At 43.5% G+C, this 23,905-nt stretch overlaps 1 protein-coding gene across 1 annotated transcript; it reads left to right on the forward strand.

The window, feature by feature from the left end:
* Window positions 1-4,223: 4,223 nt before the first annotated feature.
* ARHGAP40 (Rho GTPase activating protein 40) lies at window positions 4,224-20,241 on the forward strand. Its single transcript, XM_010160602.1, has 14 exons — window positions 4,224-4,404; window positions 8,419-8,639; window positions 11,744-11,819; window positions 12,401-12,552; window positions 13,093-13,258; window positions 13,623-13,714; window positions 13,843-13,920; window positions 14,178-14,337; window positions 15,069-15,151; window positions 15,731-15,937; window positions 16,608-16,748; window positions 18,441-18,601; window positions 19,625-19,680; window positions 20,059-20,241. The coding sequence occupies exons 1-14, from the start codon at window positions 4,224-4,226 to the stop codon at window positions 20,163-20,165; spliced, it is 1,881 nt and encodes a 626-aa protein (XP_010158904.1). The 3' UTR covers window positions 20,166-20,241.
* The last annotated feature ends 3,664 nt before the right edge of the window (window positions 20,242-23,905 follow it).

Here is a 23,905-nt window from a genome sequence, read left to right on the forward strand (position 1 = left end):
TTGCATATTTCATCTAAGATTTTGATAAGAAGCTTGACTACTTTCATACAGGAACCTGTGCTCATATTAACACTGATATCTTTGAAAGACTGAGGTTTAAATTATCAATACTTCGAGTAAGCAAAAATATCTCTATTTTCTATAGATGTGTTTACTGCTTCAGGATTTTCTTCAGTTTCTCAAATGCTCCTATCTATTGTTTCTGCGTGCTTTTATTCTGCTGCAGGATTTTACACAAGAAAACCTATCATGTTATGAGCTGTGGTGGGCTGATCTTTAGGTGATTCTTCCTCTTCAGAATTAGCTAGTCCTTCATTTGGGTTTAGACAGCTTCCTTAGGGTAGGAACTTGGGAGCAATGTGAAAAGGGGCTTTCTCCTGCATGGACTTTTGTTGTTGTTCCTTTTAATCTTGTGCTTTTGTACCCATCAGTTGTTTTTGACCTTGAAGTAAATTGAAAGCCGGTAAATGTGCGTGTGTTGTGACGCTAACATATTTTTGTTTTCTGACTTAGTGTCTTTATCTGTCAAAATACTGCAACCAGTTGGTTGAACAATATCTCACTACTTTTTCCTTTCAAAAGATCTTACGTTTCATGTTAGGGGTCTGAACTGCTATGGTGATGTGACTTGATGTGCTGCTCCTAACTTGCTCTTGAGGTTAATACCATCTGTTTCTGCTTCATTCATGCCTTTGTGCTTGCTCCAGAACTTTGGAAACACCTTTAAAAACTAGGTGCTTGTGTGTAGAAAGACAGCCCTGTATAACTTAATTATTCTGTTCTTGTTGCCTTTTTCTCATCTTAGTTTTTCTGGAAACAGTATTAAAGAAATTAGGGTTTGGTTTTTTTTTTGGCTTACACTTGTAACCTCCTGTTCTGTTTGAAATGCTTGAGAAGGAACCTCTTTGTTTATTCATCTGCTAGAGAGGTATTTCAATGAGGGGAGGATGTTGGGCAAACAGCAAAGTAGTCTAGGCAGCTACAGATCCTTTGAGAAACTCTGTGACGGGAGTGATTCAAGCCTGGAATGAACAAATGCATAGCAACAGCGTTTATTTTATTTTGATATTCAAGAGGGCCAAGACTTGCATGAGTGTTTGCAATATATGTGCTGTGTGTTGATTGTATCTCGGAACAGATCAAAAACTACTCTGAGACTGCATATTCTAGCCCAGGACCGATGAGCCACCAGCACTCACTCGGTGCTATGGAGGTCTTGCTCAGGGCTACCAGTGTTCTACATGGACAGGATTTATAGGAGAAATAATTAGAAAATGAACCGTATAAGGTCCATGACAGTCTAATATCTTGTAACTTTGCTGCTAATGTTAAGGTCTGATTAGACTGAAGGTGTTAGGGGTGTCAGATGAATGAGTCTTGAGCCCCATTAAAGCTAGTTCTTCTCTTAAATAATAGGAGATGATTGCATTAGGATGGTCAGCCTTTTCAACATCATTCCTTTATGGCTGCTCTTAACCAGGTCTTTCTGGTCAGTTTGCTTTTTGTTGGGTTAATTTTTAAAGCTTATGGTTTTTGTTACATTGACAGTGCAACGGAGTGACCTTGATTATTCCACCTACTCTTTGCCCAGTTGCAACTGAGCGATTAACATTTTAAGCTAACAATCTACACTTTCAATCTAAACTGTAGCTATGTTTATCCGTCATAGTTTGCCCTCCGTTGACTTGGGAATGCAATGAGGAAGAACAGTCTTTTAGCTGCACTGAATCTTAAATTAACCTTCCACCTGGGTGGTTGGATTTATAAAGTAATGTGGTCAAGAAAAAAAACCTTAGACCAGAGAATAAAAGTTAGGATGGCTTTTGGGTAAAAGTAGTTCAAATATGGCATTCAGGGTCCGGTGTTGGGTAAGTCATGCAGTACACCTTAGCCAGGAGTCACCCTTTTGAAAGAGCTGAAGATTTTATTTACACTGGCTTAAAATGTTGGGTGTTTTCCAGGCAGGCTTGTGGCAGGGGTGGGCAAGGGGTGGTTGTACCCATGTGTGACACAGAGGCTTGCTGCATAGTGCATGTGCTGGGTGCGAGCTGCTGCCCATGTCTAGGGTAGGCTCTGCTGAGCCTGCAAACCTGAATGTAAGTGGTGTTTTGGTATGAATCCATGGAGATTTCTGTGATGAGCTTGCTCTACACCAGGCTGAACATGAAGGTAACTATGTTTTAGACCAGGAGACTGCTCTTGAGTGCAAATTCAGCTGCCAGGGTTTCTGGCACTGATATGGCCAAAACCAACTCCCTTGAGATAATCTAAAATCCTTCATCTAGTTTCATGTTGCAAGTGATGATTTCTGTTGACTGGCATGTAATAGAATTCTGGCGTGATATCATGGCAAGGTGTTAAACAGGTTTTTTTTGATGCTAGTAAGGTGGCCTTGTTTAAATCTAACCCTTTTACGAGAAGGCTGTCAGCAAATGTGGGGAGACTGAAAGGAGTTCTAAAAACGAAGAGTTAATGTGAGGAATGTGCTGTAAATTTTTAACTCCTAATGGGTAAAGATATAGGTAAAAAGTTGAAGGGAGAAACAATGATTTGGGATGGTAGTTGTAGAACTGAGAGAGATGGGCATGAACTATGAAGGTAAAAAAAAAATTGTCAAAAACTCTTGGGTTGACTCTTTAAGTGCTCTGCCAGGCTGTAAAGTGGCATCTCAACTGGAGGCCTGTTATTTTGGATATTCAGGAGTAGGAAAGGGGGGTGGGAATGGGTACTAAGCAAGCAAATCACCTCTGCCCTGGTTAGAGGTGGGCTGGATGGTGTAACAGGTCTTTTCAATCTTCCACTTCTATGTTCCTGTAAAACAAACAAAACCCTTCTTATTCTTGTTCTTAATGTCATTGCTGGCTCCAGGTGTTCCTGGAATTATGGTTGTTGCTTTGGTTCTGACCTTAGAAGAGAAGGCCTGCCTACGTGCATGTTAGAAGAAGCTATGAGCATAATACGCGTGCGTGTAAATGTAAGTGCAGAATATCCTACAACATAGGCCTCTTGGCTGGTAGGTCTTCAAATTTAGTCTTTTATGACGTGAAATGCTTCTTATAACAGAAGCAAGCCAATTCCAGAAGTGCTAATAATGGCTTTCCTTAATGAAAGGAACTGAAACTTCCCAGATATTTTGCCATCTGTAACTTTCTAAGTCCTGCCAGAGCTGGGAGGCTACTTTTGCATTTGGTGGTTGTTTTGTTGTCAGGCTTTTCAAGGCACAAGACTTGATCAGGGTTTTTTTTTTGTTGTGAGACTAGAAAACAATTCCCATCTGTGTGTGGTGGTGGTGGCTGTTCACAGGTGTTGTTCAAACCGTCCAGAGCTAACGTAGTGTGCAGTCTCTTTAATTTTGTATTCATAAGTTGAACCATTGAGGTGTTTTCACAAGTAGGTTCCGCTTACTCTTCTTTTTTTAAAGTCTTTGAAAAAGATAAACAGCAGGGTTTAAATGGTTTGCAACCCTTTGAAGTGAGTTAAATTTCATTTTGGGAGAGGCATTATTTTATGAACTGGTGAGAACCTCACAACCTTCTGCAGGGAGGTTGAAAGCTGAATGAGGCCAGTCTGGGACTTTGGCCGCCCATGAATTAATCAACAGGGTGGTAAGAAAATTCTCTGTGTTTGGGTTTCTCAGGACACTTGTGCTGTTTCACAGCTGAAAAGTCTGGGCTGGACAGGAAAAGAGGGCCTCAAGCAGCTGTTTATTGCACGAGCTGAAGTGCAGGAGACGGAGCTGTGCTGATTTTTGCATATGGAGGACGGGACTACTGGGTTCAGTCTGCTGTGGCTGTGGGTCATCAGACTTGCAGTGTGTGCCAGATAATCAGAGCTGATGTGCACCAAGCTTGAAATGTCTGTGTTGTCGGTGAGCGTAGAGGGTATCTGCAAGCTTCCAGTGGAGTCTTGGAAGCAAGAGAGGGAGTGGTAGGTGCTGTCTCGGAGGTCACTGGAAGGACAGTATTGAAAAACACATGTTGATACCGCATCCTCTCTGGTGTTTGGACAGCACTTTTTCCCCTACTCTAGGGGGTTTGATCCCAACCTTGTCTGTTATTGCTAAACACTAGCCAAAGGAAGTCTAGTGCTTACCTCTGTCTGGCTTTGATTGCAGTCATTAATCAATAAAGGTCGATGTATTGTGCATGCGATATCTGAATGTGTGTAGATTAATCTCTCTCCTTATCTCTTCCTCTCACAGCACCAGAAATTGCCCTTGCAAAATGAGCCAGCTTCCTCCGAAGAGTCCTTTGGCATCCCCGGTGTCAGAGGGTGTGAATTCAAGGGTAGAGTCTTTGGACAACTTGTCAATGGACAGTTTTTGGCTGGAAGTAGAGAACATTAAACAGAGCACTGAAGCTGAACAAGAGGAATGCAGCCTTGCAGATGTCAAAACACAAGAGGGTAGGTTGCCAAAAATGTTGGGAGTGAGGGGAGGAAGATGAACATCTTAAAGAGAAAATTTGCTTACGCACCTGAATAACTTAGAAGCACAATGGAATGTGGTTGGAATATTACCAGTCGAATCAGAGATATGTATACTTTTTTCAGTGGGTGGTGGCTAATATGTGGCAGAAGAGGAGTGCTGGCCTGGTTTCAGTTTCTGAAATAAAGCTGACTCTGAGGGTCTGTCAGGAGTACGGCCAAGGCTCCAGACTCTTTCTCACTCCCCACACAGGTGGCTGTATGGGAAACATGCTGTGAGAGGTGACGGTGTTTTGGAAGACTTGCTTGTGTACGTGGTTCTGAGACTTCATCATAGTGGCTTTTATCAGAGCTGCTTTTGTGGAAGGCAGGCTTTTCCTCCTGATCACTATTCAAGAAACCATAATAAACGTCCAGAATGACCTGAGCCCTTTCACACGAGGTTTTTCCTATATACCTCCTTTTTTCCCCCCTCCCTCTTTCTTTTGAAGAAGAAATACCCCATGTGCATGAGGTGTTTCTATCTGTAGCACTGATATTTTTCAGTATTTTGGAATATCTAGAGCCTGGACTGGTTGCCTTTTGACATGGGAGGTACAAGATCCTGGGGTGCTGGAGGGATTATAAACTGCTAAGTGCCCATGGATCCTGCAGATCGGGATCACAGATTTTCCAGGTCCGTTTTGAAGGATGTCATGTAGTTGGCTGTACATCCTATTGAATGGCTGGGTTTGCAGCCTGTACAACTTACAGCAGTTGTGCTGGCCTGGTGTTGAGAAGGAATAGGGCAACATTTGAGTGAAAGTCCCATCGTGCTGCTGTGCTTGGGAAGGGTCAATAGCTATCCTGGGTGCACACAGTGGGCTCTGGAGAGTGGGGTGGGAAGATCGACATCCATCCCTGCCATAGCAGGCAAGACTGGATAAACATTAAGGTCTGCTGTTAGTGTCCCTGCATGAAGGATGTAAGTTTGTTTTTTAGAACTGGATGCAGAAGTGACTGAGAAAATGAGTGCGCCAGGGAGGAGACTCTAGAAAAGAGGCCATGCCATGAGATGAAAGGCTGTCTGGCACATCCGAAACACTGATATGCTAGAGGCAACTTGATTACTGTGTGTAAGAAGGGACACAAGGAAAAGTGTCTTTTAATGCTGTATATTAAACTAGCAGGCGGGACCTGACTGCTTAATTGGCCATTGAAACCAGACAGACTTGAAATAATGCTCCGAGTAGCGAAGCCTTCCCGGCAGGCTGGGGAAGAAGGTGCGGCACGCTCAGCCTCTTGCTGCCTTCTGCAAAGGGCCTTAGTCAAATCAGTGGCTCCTCGGGGCCACAGGCACCATCACCTTCCCATAAAGCCCGAGAAGCTGCGCTGGGGCAGCGCGAGTGGCTCTGTCCGGAGGCGGCACGGCTCAGCCTGATAAATAGCTGATTGTAATCGCAGTGCAGGGCCGGCGCGGAGGCTACGTGTAGATAAGGTGTTGCAAAAATGCTGACCCAGTTGGAGATCCCTGGTCTCCTGTGCAAGCCCTGTGTAAGGGGTGGTGTAATGGGAAGCTGCTTGTGACCTGATGATAGCGGGAGGCCAGCGTCTAAGTTTGCAGAACTGGGTCAGCAGAAAGGTGCTGTTTAGTCTGAAATTTTAGGATGCTTAGTTCCCCTTTAAATTTATTTTTGAAACAAAATGCTTTATTTTGAATGCTATTTTTGGCTAGCTTGTGTTTCAAGTAAGTTTTTGGAACTGGTGTTCCTTCGTTTCACAAATTTATTCCTAACTGTGCCCCCCTGAAATGCTGCTTGTCTGGAGCTCACAAGGCAAATCTCAGCAGCTCTCCAGGCTTAAACCCCCAGCTCAGCTTCTGTGGACCTCTCAGTTCTGACCTGTTTCTCTCTGATTTCCCCTTTCTCCCCACAAATAACCTATTTTCCTGGTTTCCTTTTGCGTTACTGGCAAGCATAACTGGGCCAAAAATATTAAGTAGAGGAATTAAAATCTGGTACTTTGGCATCAGATGGGGCAGTCAGCTCACACGGATGTCCGATTTAGGGCCTGCTGTTTAGGACTGTGTATGAGATTAGTTTCCTGTTATGACTGGAATTGGGTATTTTCAAAATTTGCAAGCAATACACTTGACTTCCTTTAGTTCCCAAGGACAAAATAAACCAGAAGTCTTTTGTGCGCTGTGCTGCTGTGAAACCACGGATGTAGGACAAATAGCTGTACGGTGAGGAGCCCTGAACAGGACCACAAGTGCGTGAGATGCTGTAACCAAGCGAGCAGCACCGGGGATGCTCTGACCTGTTAGCTTCTGTAGAACCAGATGTGGGGAATGACCAAAACTGAAGACCAGCGTAGGAAAACTAGGCAGTTGGCTAGCAGGTTTGTTAAAGGAAATACTTGACTTCAAGTCCAGCTCTGTTGATTTTGGTGTGACACTGAAAAAGGTTCTGTTTCGTTACAGCGCCTAAGAACAGAAGGTACATCCTCTGAAGGCTGAAAAGAGTTTTAATGGAGTCACAATATGTTTTTGCAAGCTGCACGAATGCGGAAGTTTCCCCAGGAAAAGTAAATTAATCTCGCAAGATGAGCTGCACAGCTTTTTTATTATTGATGCAGCAATAATAGAACTTTGCTTGAGCAGCTGTGATAACTGAGGAGATACAAGTTGGCATAGGAAAAGGAGAGTGGGAATGAACTGTTCTGTTTCAGTCAGTTCAGTTGTGATTTTTCTTTTCCCCTGTATAACCTTTGGTAGAGCTGTGCTGGAGCTGCCTGCAGTGAATGAATGTGGTACGTAGATTTGAAAAGATAAAGGCTCTGTGGTGTTCACTGTACTGAAGTTGAAGCCACCCACTAAATTGCTTCTTTTATCCTTGGATTTCCAGTAGCTGCCTTGCTCAGGGCGGTTTCTCACTTGCACAAAGGGCGCATCCCGTAAGGAAAAAATTGCCTCCTGTGTTTGAAGTGCGACTTTATATATATATTGAAAGATGAAGTGGAACTGAGCTTGTTTGAGTAATGCTGCTGTACTGGCTCCAGGCTTCTCACATTTCATTCTGGAAATGGAATGCTCTTTAATTTTAGTGATGTTTTGAATAGACACAGACACAAAGTGAATGCGCATAGTAAGAATAACGTTTTTGCTTTTGTTGAATGGATACCAATCCACTCAAAAAGGTAAAGAATAAGGATGGTGCATACAAATAGTTCTGCAAGTATATTTAAATGTATTTTATTTAATATACCAGGTCAGTGTCTGGGGAAAAAAAAAAAGTTGTTGCTATATCATATAGATAAATAAAAATTAAAAGAAATAGCCAAATGATTGGGAAGAGTGCAAAAGCCAAACATGCAGTGTTGTATGTTGTGGCTTCTCACAGACCTTTTGTCCCTTCTCAAAGCAGTCGGAGGATGGAGTGTGCTGCAGAGGGAGGCAGTGTCACTCATTCTGTGTTTGCCTGGCAGTATTGCCCATGCCAGAGCTCCCCTTTGCACAAGGAGTCCATGTACAGGCGGATTTAAGCAAGTGCATCTGACTTTCCTCCTGTGTCCTGTGAAAGCCTCCACTGGGTTCAGTTCCTGTCGTGATCTCTGTGCTAAATCCCATGCAGAGGGGTGTCATTTGTGCCCCCATTTCTGCCCAGCTCCTGAGGGACCCTGCGTTCCTGGCAATATCCATGCCTCCATAGTTTTTTCTTCTCTCTTTCCTCACCTGGGGTGAGGAGAAAGGAGGCAAGCAGTTACAGCTACCTGAAGTGCTGTGCCTCCTCTAGTTTCAGCCCGATACCCATCTGGGCACCTGGGAATAGGGCAAAGATTGTGAGAATAGCTGTGGCTTCCTAACAGAGATGCGTCTACCTTCCAATGATGTCCCATTGCTGCCCCAGAAAGGGCAGCTTAGGCTTCTGTTTTCTGCCTCTGAACTGTTTCCAACACTCAGGTTGCTGTTAATCTCTCTCTTCTCACTGGCCCTTCTCCCCCCTTGCCTCGCAGAGGGAGAAGCTGAAGCCGAGTGGCTCCAGGACGCAGGTCTGTCCGACCTCCTTGGGGACAGTGCCTCCGAGAACGACAACATCGTGCTGCTCTCCACCCTGACCAAGACCCAGGCAGCTGCTGTGCAGCGGCGGCTGGATACCTACTCCCGGTCTCGGAGGAGGAAGAACAAGCATCCTGTGCGTGATGTGCGAGACATTTTTGGCGTGGTCAGCCCTGAGGTATGTTGGTTTAGTGGGATCACCTGAAAGACTTTGTTCCGATGTGGTAGTTGACTTGGCTTTCTTGGTCTAGGTCTACTTTAATTTCTGAATGATGATGACCTCATCTTTTGAGCTGGAATGAAGCTGAGATTGTAAGAAATTCTGCATCCAGGTTGCAGTGTTGAGGATTGGCCATAAAACCTGCAGATCCATAATTTTCCTAAAGACTGCAGGAAGGCTTCTGTGCAGTGCCTTCAGTTCAGCAGCCTCATGAAGCACTGGTATCGTTGGGAGCCCTCTTGTGTTTTCTTTATTCCAGCGACATGTGAAATCACTATTAACCAAACAGAGAACTTTGTAAGTTCAGTTCTGGTAAGCTGGTCTTGTACAGCTGGTAATTCTAGAGGAAGAAGAGCCACTGACTTTTTTTTTTTTTAATTTTGCTAAAGAATAGATGACCATTAACTTTTCAGCTGCTTTCCTGCTGTGCTGCTCTTCTTTTGGTTGTGGCCTCAAGGTAGGAGGCTCCTTATTTTTTTCTAGGGGCTGCTGGAAAGTATCCCAGTCAGGGCTCCTTGCGACTTTGTCTACTCAGTCAAGTGTCTAGTCAGAAGGTATTGAGCTTAACCAAGATCTAACATTTTCAGTAGCATGGGACCCTTGCTGCTTACCAGAACTCAATACTCCTATTCCTCAGCCTGAGCATCTTGGAAACATCTTTTACTATAACAAAATGAATTATACCCCAATATTCCCTTAAGAGAATGACACTGTTAGTCTGCACAGTCACTGGAAACTGCTGTGGTTGTGTTCTTTGTAACTGCCCAGGGTTGAGGTGCAGATTGCTTCCTTACAGTGAATTGCACAGACAGTCATGGTTGATTTGCTTTTGTAGAGCATTGTTTGCGTTCCTGTGCGAATGGGTGACAAAACATGTCATTTCTGAAAGCGGTAATGCTGTGAGCTTAAGTGCCCCAACTGAATTTCAGCAAGTTTTTAAACTTGCAGATTAAATAGAAGTCTCTTCTACCTCTTAAAATAATTTTACTTTCCACTGCATAGGAATGGATTTTTTGAACTCTTTAATATTGTATGTCTGCTTGCTAAGTTGCTAATATTTGTATTTGATAGTTAGCATTTGATAAGCAACTGAAATAAAATCTGATGTTTTAAAGTGACGTTTTGGTATAATGAAGGCATGTACGAAGATGCTAATGATGCCTATTTAAATTGTCTTAACTTAATTGCAAGTGAAACATTTCCCTCACTTCTTCCTTTGGGCAAGACCACTGGACACTTTTCCTATAACTCTGCTGTAATTATTTATATTTTCTTTGGCTTGATTTTTCTTAAAGCTTTGGAGTTGCCTCCAAGATCTGCAGTTTTAGGGATCACTGAAACAAAATGGTGGTGTTTTTTTTCCCCTCTGTTTTTCATGAAAGTAAGAAAATGTGTTTTACATTAGTCCACTTGACTGTTCCTTCCTTCCTTCCTTGCTGAGTGGCCATGAGCTTAACCTCTGATTTCCTCGCTTGTCTCTTACAGCGTACACAAGGGGTGGTGTTTGCCCTCTTTATTTCATGGGAAGTGACTGATGCTCAGCTTAGGCAAACTGAGAGTGATTTCTATGTAAAATGGTCAACTTCTGCGACGTAAGGATATGACACTGGATGTAGGCACTGAATGGAAATTGTTCTTTACCTTTGAGTAATCCCTGGAGCAATCGCAGAGGGAAACAGGCTTTTTGGTTAATTTTCCATACTGGTTTGCTGTGTTGTCCCAGTTCCAAGCACAATCTGGGGGTCTGAAGGATGATGTATTCAGGAACCATATGCCAAAAGGGGCCTGGTGTTGCTTTAACATTTGTTCAAAGCATATCGCAAAAGGTGATAAATCCTTTATTGCACAAAAGGATATGTGAAATCTTCACTCTGTAAGGGACAAAACAGAAGTTCAGAAGGCTAAGGGTGTTTTCCCCACAGTCCCAGAAATTCCTGATTTGGAGCCCAGATCCAGCATCTGAGCCTCTACTGCTCGATCAGGTTTCGGATGCTTCCCCCTACTGGCTTCTCCCTGATTGTGCTGGGAGCAGAGCTGAGCAGGCTCTACCGGTGGAAAAAACTGCGTTCACCAAATTCAGCTTCAAGCTGGTTCAGTTCCTGAGACTTGAGTGGAAGCAGCTTCCCTTCTGTCCTCCTCAGGCATCAAAGCTGTTGGCATTTCTCTTGGTACCTTTCTACGTACTCCCCCGGTATTACTGTTTGCTGTGGCCTGTTTACACGGCAGCTGGATCTGCAGGTGCTCTGGCATTTTTCATCGCATGATCTCTGATTTAGCTGCAATACTAAATGAATTTAGTGTTTAAGGTCCCTTCCAACCCATATGATTCTGATTCTAATTGGCTCTGCTTCCATGGAAAGCCTATCAGTTGGCAACAACTCTATAAAGACATAATGTCTTCTGCGTAGATTAAGTCTTTTGTCTATTTGCACTGACTTTGCAGAGTTTCCTTTTAACTTTCTGTCCTTGGTCCACTGTTCCTGTCATAAGCAGGTTCTCAGAAAGTTGCCAACTTTTGGTAATAGAATATGCTTTCCTGTAGTCTTAGTTGTACTAGCAAAAGTAAGTTTTTTCTTAAGAGAACTGCCTGCCAAATGCTTCCTTGTAGTTTTAAAGATTCACTCTCTAGGTATGAAGAGGTAAGTTACTATGAAGCCCATGAAGGGAAGCTTTTAGGTGCTGATGTGTACTTAGTGTGTTCACTCTTGTGAAAGAGATTTTGTGATCACAGTCAAGGGGTAGATCCCATGCAGCTTGGTTGGTCCGCTGTTTGTTAGCCCCTTGGTGCGTGAGCTAAAACAGGGAGGTTGGCTAATGAGTGTGTGAAATGAAGGATTGGCTCAATGATGTGCAAATTTATCACAAATACTGTCTGTGAGTTAGTTATCTGTTGCCTGCCAGCCAAATTATGATTCTTAATTTCAGAACAGTGTTGTAGCCCTGAGCTTGAGGAGCATTTTCTTAGACTAGTTGACAATGTCAGGTATGTTTCTGCCAGCACTGGCTTATCTTGTAATAACTTCTGTTTTGTGTAAGTAAACATGTTCTGGTCGATTTTTCAGGGGACAGCAGCAGAAAAAGAACAGTCCAGCCCAGATCAGTTGTGGCACGATCTACGGACTTCAAATGTACAGAAATGTAAGAAGGAGATTTTTAAACGTGGAGTAGGACTGAAAGGGGAGTAGGATCTGAAGTAGGGCTGGCACTGGAAGGGAAGTTACGCTAATCTGGGGTCTGGAACATTGGCCTTGTTTTTGTGTTATGTTTTCAAATATGTGGTTATTCACAGTTGTGGATTTAGTAAACTTTTCCAGGATCTAGTGTTGTTAGGAATTGCTCAAACTGATAAATGTAACCCTTCAAGAAAGCAATTAGAAGATACAAACAAAATCAGTCTAGTAAAGATCATATGGTGAAATCCTATAAACGCCACACGCAGTTGTGTAGGGAGCAGTTAGCCATAGGTATGTCCTTTAAGGCCGTGCTCATGTCTTACTAGTGATCTGGTATTGTAGCTGTAATGTTATGGCTTTAAGCTAATCTTACCCTGTTGATCAGTCTCAGGACGGTGCCAGGAGAACGCTCTTCAAATGTTCATGTAGGATTTTTTAAAAAATAATAGTACCCAAATTTAGTGTCCAACTGCTTTTTTAACACACTTGTTTTCTAAGCTTCACCCTTCTGTCTTTCTGAAATTAAAGACCATTTCTCCTCTGTAGCAGAAACCAAGGATTACTCCTGCACTCTTCGAAACCCTGGAAAAGAGGAGGTGTTCAGCATGGATGTAGCCTACTCAGAGCAAGCGGCTGTCCTGCTCAAAGGGTCATTCCTGTCTGAATCTAGGAGGTTAAAGGATGGAAATGCCCTAACTGTAAGCACTGAAGGTTTTTTCCTGTTAGAACTTATTAGCTCCCTTCTAATAAGGGGCATGAGAGACTTGATTCAGTTGTATGACCAGCTCTTGGAAACATCCTCTATGGGTAGTGCTGCAATGGGTCTATATTGGGTGGGGTTTTTTTTGACTGGTAGTGCAGTTAAACTTGCAGAGTTGGGTAAGGATAATATTGTATAGTGGAGGGGCAAAAGAAGTTGTTCTTGTGTGTGAAACTAGCAATTTTGCTGTGGATCTGGGTCATTTCCACTGAAAAGAGGAGAATAACTAGACTTTCTTACTCATAATTCTAACAGTTTTCTTCTTTTCAAATGTACTGGACTGCTTCCAAAGTTCAAGTAGGTTAGGGTGGGCATCAGGCTGTCTTTAGTTAGGTAAATTGGAGTCCCCAGTACAGTTAAAGAGCAGTGATAAAAAGGGAAAATATTCAGCTATGGATTGAATAGTAGTAGTTCAGGGCATTTGTCTGGTGTTGAAAATAAGAGAATGATTAGATACCTGGTTATTGTTTTCTCTTAGAAATTTAAGATCCCCAAGGGCAGGCTAGGAGTGACCAGGATTGGAGATCTATCTGCTCAAGACATGAAGAAAATCCCCACATTGGCCCTTATTGAACTAACAGCTCTCTGTGATGTTCTGGGCTTTGAGCTGAAGAGAAACAAGGCAGCAAAACTGAAAACAACAGGTTAGTTGTATTTCATCTTAATTTCTGGTTTGGTTTGGGTTTTTTGGGGGTGGGGTATACGTACAAACACATAGGTTTGTTCTAACAAAGAAATGTTAGGACAGAGAGGGTCTTTGATAAGAAAACTTGTGATGGGTGTTTTTCCCTTGGTCAGAATTTCTCCTGGAAGTCATTGGATCATAACATCAAAACCTAGCACCACATTATGTCTGGCTGTCAAATGCAATTGTTCTGTTGACTCTTCCTCTCTTTTCTCCAGTACCTACACTTACAAAGTGTGCCCTCGTAGTCTGCACTGGTGGATATATCCCTGACATCTGTGTTAGTGTCGTCAGTGTCTTACAACGTGTTGTTTCTATTGTAGAGAAAAGACTCTTTGGAGTTCCACTCAACAGCCTGTTGGAAAATGACCAAAAACTGCTCCCCAACACCAAGGTTCCTCTGTTACTCCAGGCAGTAAGTTCCCTTCTGGTTTCATTTGCACCTCTGATCCTCAGAGTCAGGAAACGTTTGAGGCCTGTGATAAGGAAGGGCTGACTTCTCATCTTTTGTAGCTAAGAGCTGTCCTTTTCCCCCCTTAATAGCTGCTGTCCTGCTTGGAAAAGAGAGGACTTGAAACAGAGGGCATTTTGAGAGTTTCTGGCTCCCAGACCAGAATCAAGGTACGAGCTCTTTGGTGGTGTTTGAAAGTATTGGAGGTGGCAGGCAGCATGTTGCTGAAGCAAGGATCCAAATAACCTGAATTGTCTTATCTCCCTTCTGAGTTCAACAGAAATGTCCATTGCTGGGAAATCTGGGAGTGTCTGCTGTGAGGCCGTCTGTTCTTTTGACATGACGGGTTGTACTTCTAGTGCTCACCTACAGAACGTCCCTTGTATTTGCTTATTAAAACGTGTAATAAATTCCATCTTTTTAATAGAGTCTGGAACAGAAGCTAGAAAGGGAATTTTATACTGGCCTTTTCCGCTGGGATGAAGTCCACCAGAATGATGTGTCTGGGCTACTAAAGAGATTCATAAGAGAGCTGCCAGCCCCACTGCTGACAGCGGAGTACCTCCCTGCTTTTGCTGCTGTACAGAGTGAGTCCCTGCTTGGGCTGTTTTGCATCAGTTTGCTGGTTTGTGCTTTTATTGTGAAGTTCTGCTGCTCCTGGGCTCTCCTGTCAGGTGTGTTGGCAGCCTGGGAATACAGAGCACGCTATGAACTTAGAGCAAACGCTGTGTGCTGGGTGCTTTATGTATTATTATGCGTCAGCCTGAGAGTCGTAGTCACCGGTGCTTGGTTGCATACATCATTGTGTAGGAACACTGTCCTGGAGTCTTAACTTACGTTGTGTCATCTGAGGCTGCAAGGTTGGTACCATGAATTACGACAACTTGGTAAATAATGACATGTGGGCTGAGCTGTGGAGACTGGACAGGGTGCACGGTCTCGGCTGCAGGTAATGCGGTGGTCTGCAAGCACCTTATTTTGAAGATTGTGCCTCAACAGATGGCCTGAAACATATTAAGTGAACTGTTTAAGTGCACAACTTCTTTTGTACAAGAAATGTGGGATAATGGGGTCTTTTGCTGCCCTTCAATACCGTCGGACTTGCTGGTAGACTGTGTACTGTGAAACAAATCAGCCAGTCTTCTAAAACACAGGTAGTTTACTTGATAAGGGCTGTATGAGCTTGATTTACTTCTGTAAAACCAGGTCTCAAGTGCTAGATGACAAACACTGCCATAAGTAATTGCCTTATTCCCATGCTCAAAAAGAATATTGTCACAAGCCTGACTCCTCTGTCCTGTTCCCTTGCCCTCTCTAGATATTCCAGACCTGAAGCAAAGATTGCAAGCACTAAACCTCCTGATCCTGATACTGCCAGAGCCCAACAGAAACACTCTAAAGGTAACTTTCCATGTTTTTATTCAAGGAATTCTCTCAGCTTTTTTAAATAACATACATCATGCTATTTGGTTTTATTTCACTGAGAATGCAAGGCTGGCTTAGCACCCAGCAAACCTTGAGTGCTAGAATATGTGATCCAGTCAAAGATGGTCTATCATGAGTCATGGCTTTGGTGGGGGTGTCAGGCAGAAGAGATGATCCAAAAGGGTTTATTTTTCCACATCTGGGAATAGCTTTGAGGAGATCGTGAGGGAAGGGAGGGTTTCATCTTTGGATTCTGGAACTTTTATGACTGGACTTTGTAAATTGCCACCTGCCAATGAGTAAGAGCTCATCTGCTTCCCAAATGTAGTGTGCCTCCTGATTCATGAATGCTGCACAAACTGTCTGCTTGGTATGGTTATTTCTTGTTATTATACTACCAGAAATTGGTCACTGAACTTCATGACTGGAGAAATAGGGTTTTCTCATGGATAGGAAGAAAAAAATGCTAATTAAATGGTCTCTCCAGCAATTGCCACAGTCGTTCGTTGAGCATTATTAGAAATGGATGTCTTACGTCTCTTCCCGTCTCTCTAGGCTTTACTTGAATTTCTTAGCAAAGTGGTTGCCAGGGAGAACAACAACAAAATGAACCTCTGGAACGTTTCCACGGTCATGGCCCCAAACCTCTTCATGCACAAGGGGCTGCCAAACAAGATCCCTGAAGGGAAGGAGAAGCAGCTGGCAGAGGGGGCAGCTGATGTCGTGCGGATGATGATCCATTACCAGGATTTGCTCTGGACAGTGAGTTGCACAGGCATTTTGTGGTGTTGTGTAGCAGTGTCTTGGTGTGCCTGGAATTGGAATCGGGGAAGGGATAGTCTTGGAAATTCAGAGCAGTTAAATGTCTGTAGGCAAAACCTCTGCCTGAGTTCCAAGACTACCTGTTTTCATCATACAATCACAGCATGGTTTGGGTTGGAAGGGACCTTAAAGCCCATCCAGTTCCACCCCCCCTGCCATGGGCAGGGACCCCTTCCACTAGACCAGGTTGCTCCAAGCCTCATCCAGCCTGGCCTTGGACCCTTCCAGGGATGGGGCATCCACAGCTTCTCTGGGCAACCTGTCCCCGTGCCTCACCATCCTCTGCGGGAAGAATGTCTTCCTGATATCTAATCTAAACCTCCCTGTTTTCAATTTAAACCCATTACCCCTTGTCCTGTCACTACAGGCCCTTGTAAAAAGTCCCCCCCAGCACCCTTGTAGCCCCTTCAGGTACTGGAAGGCTGCAATAAGGTCTCCCTGGAACCTTCTCTTCTCCAGGCTGAACAAACCCAAAGATATATAGCTATTTTCAAGGTATATGGCTATTTTGCATATTTAAGGAGCTTCCTAAAGTGGTGTTTAGGTTCTTATATGGCATCCTCACCTCTGCTTGGTTTAATTCATAGCTTCTTCCTTCTTCCCTTCCCAGGTCTCCTCTTTTCTGGTAGCTCAAGTGAGAAAACTGAACGAGAGCAACAGCAAAAGGTACCAGTTTTGTGACAAGCGAATTAAAAATTTGTTGCGTAAGATTCATGCGGATAAAGACAAAGTGGAAAAGAACCAGGCAGAGGTGAGTTAGGGCTTGGAAAACTGGGCCCTTTCATAGGTGTCAAATTCTTTCTCACTGAGAGTGCTTTCTTGAGAAAGAAAAGTGTGAGGAGTGATGCTTTTTACAGAGCCAGAGGGAGAAAGATCTGCATAACCTTGAGAAAGGGCTTCCCACGCCCTCTTGGGATCGGTGTTTGCCACCACCTGGCCAGCAGAAAGTGTACTAAATAAATTTCAGGCTACAAAACTCTTAGGATGCTGCCTTGTTGCAGGAGAAGGGGGAAGAGACCGTAAAATGCTGGTTCCTACCTCACGTGAAGAGCAGAATTCACATGGCTCTCAGTGCCCCACGTGTTGAGACCGATATGTCTGTGGTGATAAAGTCAGACTTATTTTCTTGAAGTAAAAAAATTTAGGTTATTGCAGTAGTGTAAAAGTACATTTTTGTATCTTGTTTTCTTTTTGCTCCATATAATGCTGCTGATCTGTGTGTGGGGGGTTGAGGACGAGGTTCTTACCACTTAGAAGGAGAAAATTAGCTTCCCTGATAAAAGAAATGGCTCTATTCCTCCTTATGTGAGTGCAGACTGAGATTTTTTTTTTAAACAGATGTTACTGTCAGATCTATTTGTGTAATAAAGTCAGGAAAAAATCCTTGGAATCATTCTGCCTTTTGGTTGCCGCTGTTAGCTGAGTAAGTGTGGGCCTATGGCTGCGGAGGTACATCGTGCAGTTTTAAGTATCCAGTGGCAGCAGGTGCAACTGGGATTGAAGTGTTGCAACCAGGATGCTCTAAGGACACGAGCTAGATGGAGTCTGCAGGTAGAAATAGTACATCGAAAGTTTAAATCTGCAGAACTGAATGAGACTGTGTTCTGACAAGTCGGTACATCCCCCACCTTCCTATACAAGCTGGGATGCTGAGAAGATGTCTGCCTAAAACTTGGCTGGTTAAGGTTGCATGTCACTGTTGAAAGCACTCACATTTCAGAGCATCCAAGTACTGTTCAGGCAGTCAAAAAGATGACCCGACGCTTAGAACAGTCCTAGCAGTGCTTCCTAATGGTCTTGGGGTTCAGTGCTGGTTTTGCAGAAGACTCAGGGTTGCAAAATTAACGTGATGAGATCAGACCCTGTTAGAACAGTTCAATGTCCTCCAGCAAAGTTCTGAGAAGTTACTTCATGGAGGGGTTGATGAAAATAATCTTGAACACAGCACTTGAACTCCACTGTGTGGGTGGCTCAGCACTTCCTTTTCTTTGAAACTACCTCTCTGAAATTCCAGAGTCTGCAATTCAACTGTCTTAACTCCTGTTTCAGTAATTTAAACGAATCCCAGAGAAGTCTGTTCACCTTGTGGAAAACAGTTTGTCAAAATTTAGTCTGACAAATCCTTTTTTCACCAAAGCTTGTGTCGATCTAGTGCCGGTGCTGGATTTGAACAGCAGAGAGCACCAACGCACGCTTCGGGAGAGCTCTGCTTTGCTCCCCAGCCACACCACCGAAGCGCTGATGGTTTGTCTGCAATGCTCGCCTTGGTGCTTCTCTGAGCTTCCAGCCTGAACTGTATGCGGGATAAGAAATCCTAAATTCTCTGAACCAGCTGACTGGATAGGTTTAATTCTTCACACTCTCCAGTTTGTGTTGAAACATGAGGTTTCAGCTGATAAAATCTTTCTTTAAGCACTTTCTCCTTTTTGCCTGCCTTGTTTAGCCTTCCAAGATTGTGAAAGTCCACGCTTCTCTTCTCCTGAAGGATTCGCTGGAGGTGCATTTGAACAATGCCACCCGAGTTGCTGATGTCTTGAGGCAGTTTCAAAAGAACCTGTGCCAGAATGGCTGGAATATTGTTAACACTGTCAACCTCCTCAAGTGGTAAATGGCTTTTTCTCTGGTTGTTTTGGGTTTTTTGTTTGTTTGTTAGTTTGTTTTTAAAGAAAAATAGTACCGGGTGGTCTAGTTGCTGGTTTTTGTCTGTTGGCAGAGGTGATGTGAGCTATTTTAGGAGACTGTTCCCTGCTTCTCTATTCTAAGCTTTCAAAATACTGTGTTGAATGGGGCAAGCAAATGTTCAACCGAGTGACTCCATCCCTGTGCGGAGGCTGTCGGGAGGTCAGTTGTCCCCCCTGGGCTGCTGGATGGCAAGTGAACTTTAGCAGTACATCCAAAGCTTTTGCTGAATGGAAGGAAAAATGGAATCACATTGACCCTGCAAAACAAACCCTCTCTTTTCTGGAGAAAAACATCACCTGTGCAAATGACTTGCCCAGAGTAGTATTTCCAATGTGCCTGGAGTAGTATTTCCAAGGTGCATATGTTAATAAAGGGGTTTCCTAAAATAAGTCCTGCAATTCCCTCCTATGCACCAGTGATGAATTCCTGAAATAACCCAAAAAATGAACCAAAGCATTTCTGCCAACCCTGCCTGCAGACTGTATTTAGTAGGTGAAGTGCTCGTGTGTGTCCTGACTGTGTCCCTAGACAAAGAGGGTGGATGGGAAGTCGGCAGAATATGGGTCAGCTGGGAACTAGTATTTCACTAGCAAGCTGCTGAAGCCTTCCTGCAGGTGAGCTGCTCTTGAAGAGGCTATCGGTTCTAGAGGAATGTGCCAGTGAATTTTGGTGTCTTCCTATTGAAAAGCCAGTGTTTGCATATAGTGTGGCTCTTGTTACCGGTGGGGAGTATCTGTCTTGTTTCCCTTTTTTCCATTGTTGGGTGTCCTTTTCAACAGCTGCGCTGTTCAGGAGGATCAGCAAGGTCTCTGTACCATGGCCTGTAGCATCCTTGGCCATTGCTGGCCTCGGAACCATAAGCAATTCTTTTGGAAGAAGCATTGCTTAAGTACCTAACCTGCCATTTTGCAGAGTTTTAACTCCTATGTGTTGTTTTTTCTGCAGTAACAACTCAACTGAGAGCACAAACTTGCTCCTGTATGAAGTGGGAGGCAATATTGGTAAGTCTGGATGGTAACTGAAAATAAGGAGTCTGATATTCAGGTTTTGTGCTTAACTTGCCTTAGGAAGGAGTTATAAAAAGGATGAGATTTGGAGGGGGGCTCCAAAACTTAGAAGATAAATGAACAGGTGTGGGCTAACCTTACCCACAGCAAACAGCATCCCCCAAAGCTCTTGTGTTGACAGTTCACAAGTCTTCCAGCCATCAATGCAAAGCCTTTATAGTGCAAATATGTGGGAAGGTTAAAGCCTGGACTTCCAAAAATACTTAACACTAATAGATCTTATTCACAGAATAAAACACACAAAACCCACCCCAGCAACTATAGGCCCAAGGATATAAGAAATGCTTTTTTCTGAATCTCTTGTTTTGATAGGTGAACATTGCCTGGACCCAGACACTTACCTCTTAGACTTGTACCACATCAATCCCCATGCTGAGTGGATTATTAAGCAAAACCCATCTTATCCTCGGATGTTCTAAGGAAAGCATGAGCAAAACGAAGCATTTGGTTGTTTTTGGAAGGCGTGGAAAAGCTATAGCGGTGTTGCCGGTATAGTCACAGATGGGACAATGCTTGTGTCTTACTTAGAAGGGAAAACAGTTTTATGTACTACTTCCATGACAGCTGGCTGTGAGAGTACACTAACCTACATGCTAACAGGGGTGTTGGTAACAAGCAGCAGTTACCATCATGTAGCAGAATTTGCAGGGGATATGATTATTCTTAAACAAAATAACCCCTGAAGACAAACCCTGCAAACAAAGCTACAGTGACTGTGCAGCAAAAATGGAACGTCAGAGAGGAAATGTCTTTTTGAAGATGGTAGAAGACATCTGTCTTTCTGGATTTGCTCTTTCTTTTGATCCCATCCATGTTTTGGAGGAGAGACCATCAAATGCTGCAGCGGTACTAATGACATCCCTTTGGTAAGATCCACTACTGACTGTTCCACGTCACCAGAGGAAGTGGTGATCCTGGGGATGTTTCCAGAAAGGCCAGATGGGACGTGAAGCCAACATCCTGTATTTAATGACTACAGTTAAATACATATATGCAACACAAGAAAACTAACTTTCTTTGGGGGACAGCATGGGTTGGACCGCAGCCTTTCAGATGTTACGGTGTGGTAGGAGAGATGCAGTTCTGTTGGTAATGCAAAAAAATCCCCAAACACCAAAACCAGGTTGCCATTGATGAGGGTAAAACATGCCAGTTTTTTACTGGACGACCTATATTTCAATGGATAACCAAGGAAATATTCTGAAGTTGACTTGAGGTTAATAGTGTGACCTGGCCGCATGAACTTTTTGGAGGAGACTGTGTGAACGTGAACCCCGGATGTGCCGTGGCTGAAATGAGAGGTCTGGTCGCACAGTGGGTACTGAACTGAGCCTTTGCTGCTCCAACTGCACATTTTCATCCCGCACGGCGCGGTGTGATCACTGTGGTCTGGAGAGACGAGGGCAGGGCAGCATGCTTGCACCTCCCATCACTGCATAATCCCACCTCGGCTCAGATTAGGCTGCACTTGTGGAAGAGCAGTGCAGAAGTATTATTCTCCTTTGCAGTGATGCTCAAATACCTCACGTGAGGGAACCTACTATGCAGTTACAAGGGGTGGAACGTGTGCCATTTCTGAAAAACCTGATGTCTCTTTTTATATACTGTTTTTAAATACTGTTGGATATTTATTCATGTGGCAGAAGCAGGGCTGCCCTGCAAGTGTATACTCAGAGTATTTCATTTGCCAAGTCCTAGCTGCACTAGTGAAAATCTCCAGTATTATGTCTTTTGTTTAACTGAATTTGTTTCCACTGCAGTCCGAACTTTCCCTCCTCTGTTTCTTTTTCCCAGACTGATGTGGAGCTATCCGTATTCATTATCTCAGGCTCCTTGTTTCTGTTGTAAGGACACTTCACTCCGTGGTTTGTCTGTGTGGTTAAGATCCTCGAGATGAGCCATGGTCCAGATTCTTTCTAACCTGTTGTGAATACTGCGTGAGTGGTGATGACGTCTTGAAGTGATGCATATATTAGAAAACCTGTCTACTTTTTTGGTTGAGATGATGCAGATGCACTGACTCAAGGGTCACCTTTGTAGCTGTCTTTTTAAGAACCTGTAATAGAAACTTGTGAAAAAAACACCTCCCAACCCTAACCCAGAACCCTAGTGTCAAGACTTCTTGATGTGCCTCTCTTTTATAGGGCTTAAATTGTGCCTAAAAGGGGCTGGTTCTTGCCCTTGAGGATGGGTGCTCTGTGTTTCTTGAAAGATCAAGCTGCTTTGAAATCGGGCATTAAAAATTGGAGGTACCTTTTCACTCGTCACTTCTGGAAATTTTTGTTGCAGTGGTGGAGCTTAGCAAAGAACAAATGCCAAATGCCAGAGATGTGGTACTCTAAGAAATACCTAACACACAGAGGTATCAGTGGGAGAGAGGAAGCTGTTCCTGCTCACAAATCCTTTGTAAGCTCAATTGCATCCCAGAAAATCACATAACTGCTTTGCTTTTTGCTCTTTTTTTTTTTTTTTTTTGTCCTCCCCTCATATGCTGGATGTTTCATTAAACATACTGGCTTCCATACATAGGAGGGGGAAAGGCTAGATCACTGCTTCTCTAACCAGATGAGTGGATAATTTTGAACACCAAATAATGTGAATCAGTGCTGTGAAAAAAAAAGTTGGCAGGAGATTCTCATGAGACAAATATCAGTTCTCAAATATGAAAGAAAATGTAAAATAAATAACCTCTAAGCCAGAACTCTTTCCAGATGATGGATATGCTTTTTATTTTTCTTTCTTATCCTTGTAACAAAAAGTAAGTATGAATTTTCCAGTCACTCATGTTCAATCTACTTCTGAATGCTGCCTTTTAATAACTTTTTTTTTACAAAATTTTAAACCTGTATTTAAAATGCATTTATTCAGTGAAATAATAAAAATACAGTAAAATCTCTTGGCTGCAGTCTCATTAGTGGCTGCGAATAAGTCCGCACGGTAAGTAGCACCACGTCTGTGCATGCCAGCAGGATTCGCCTCGTGCCTGCAGACGGATGTACCTGGGGTTGAAATGAGCTTGACAGAAAGTTCATGTTACAGCTTCAGAAGTTCCTCTTCAGACCATCCTGTGGATTAGGCTGTGGGAACGATCCAGGAGGAGGAAGAGGTGGTCAGCGTTGGGTATAGAAAGCCCAGAGGAAGGCTGACAGTGGGCTGAGGGTCTGTTGGTGAGCACCAAGGATTACTGACTTCTGAAGGAAGAATTGTTGTTAAAGATGTAAGCTTGAAGAAGGATGGCTGTGCCTCGTGAGAAGTCCCCTTCCCACCTCCTCAGTCCTTTCTCAGTTCAGCTGTTCCGGGTGATGTACGTGCTGGGAGGACCAGCCAGGTTGGCCAAGAGTAATGGGAATCCAGTCTGAATCTCTGGTTAAATTATAACTAATATTTTAGTGTTCAATATTTGTGATGAAATATGGCATAAATCCACTGCTACGTGTTTAAAAACAGTAGCAGCAGCGTGACCAGTATTTCTGGTAGAAAAGCAAGACTTGCTATCCTATCTGGAAACAAAAGGAAAGGGGGGGAGGATCCAAGCAGCTTTAGAAAGCTTTCAGAGCAGTTATCTGAGGAAAACACCAGCTTATCAAACTCATTTCACCCATTCATCTTCAGTAGTATCAAAGTGCTAATCTCTCCCATCCCCAAGGGCATTTTTTGATTGATCATTACCCAGCTCGCTCTCCTGCTCAGAACAAAAGCCCAGTATTTATTCTGTATGCAACATGGAGTTGGGTGTACTGAGATAACAGGACATGGGATAAAAGAATCTTGCAAATGCTGGTTAAACATATTTGTGGATGAAGTGGAAATGAAATACCACATATTTAAAAAAAAAAAAGTGTCTTCAGGAAAAAGAAATCTTTGCAGAAATACAGGATCTTCACAGGAACAAATGAAGCTTCAACTCTTGGAGGGAAATTTCATAGGAAAACAACTAAATGCACTTTCTGGAGCAAAGTAAGTAAATGACAGCAGGTACTGTTGTAAACAAAATGCAGCTGCTTTTGATTAAATCTGTTTCTTTCCCCCAGTGTGCTTCCCAGTGTTGAAAAGGCAAATGGCATTTGTGGGTTTGCGTGTGGAGAGAAAGAGACCTTCAAGTTCTCTCCAAATCCTGTCTGGTCATGATTGCACGTGAGGGTTGCCTATGTCCTCACCT

The sequence above is a fragment of the Eurypyga helias genome, unplaced genomic scaffold, assembly GCF_000690775.1.
Source record: "Eurypyga helias isolate BGI_N326 unplaced genomic scaffold, ASM69077v1 scaffold5891, whole genome shotgun sequence".
Taxonomy (NCBI): domain Eukaryota; kingdom Metazoa; phylum Chordata; class Aves; order Eurypygiformes; family Eurypygidae; genus Eurypyga; species Eurypyga helias.

Bases quoted from the DNA above. Each gene is read 5' to 3' on its own strand.
- ARHGAP40 (XM_010160602.1), top strand. From the start codon at position 4,224: ATGAGCCAGCTTCCTCCGAAGAGTCCTTTGGCATCCCCGGTGTCAGAG. The intron at 12,553-13,092 runs GTAAGCACTGAA...GTTTTCTCTTAG, and splicing joins AGGATGGAAATGCCCTAACT to AAATTTAAGATCCCCAAGGG. The intron at 13,921-14,177 runs GTACGAGCTCTT...TCTTTTTAATAG, and splicing joins GCTCCCAGACCAGAATCAAG to AGTCTGGAACAGAAGCTAGA.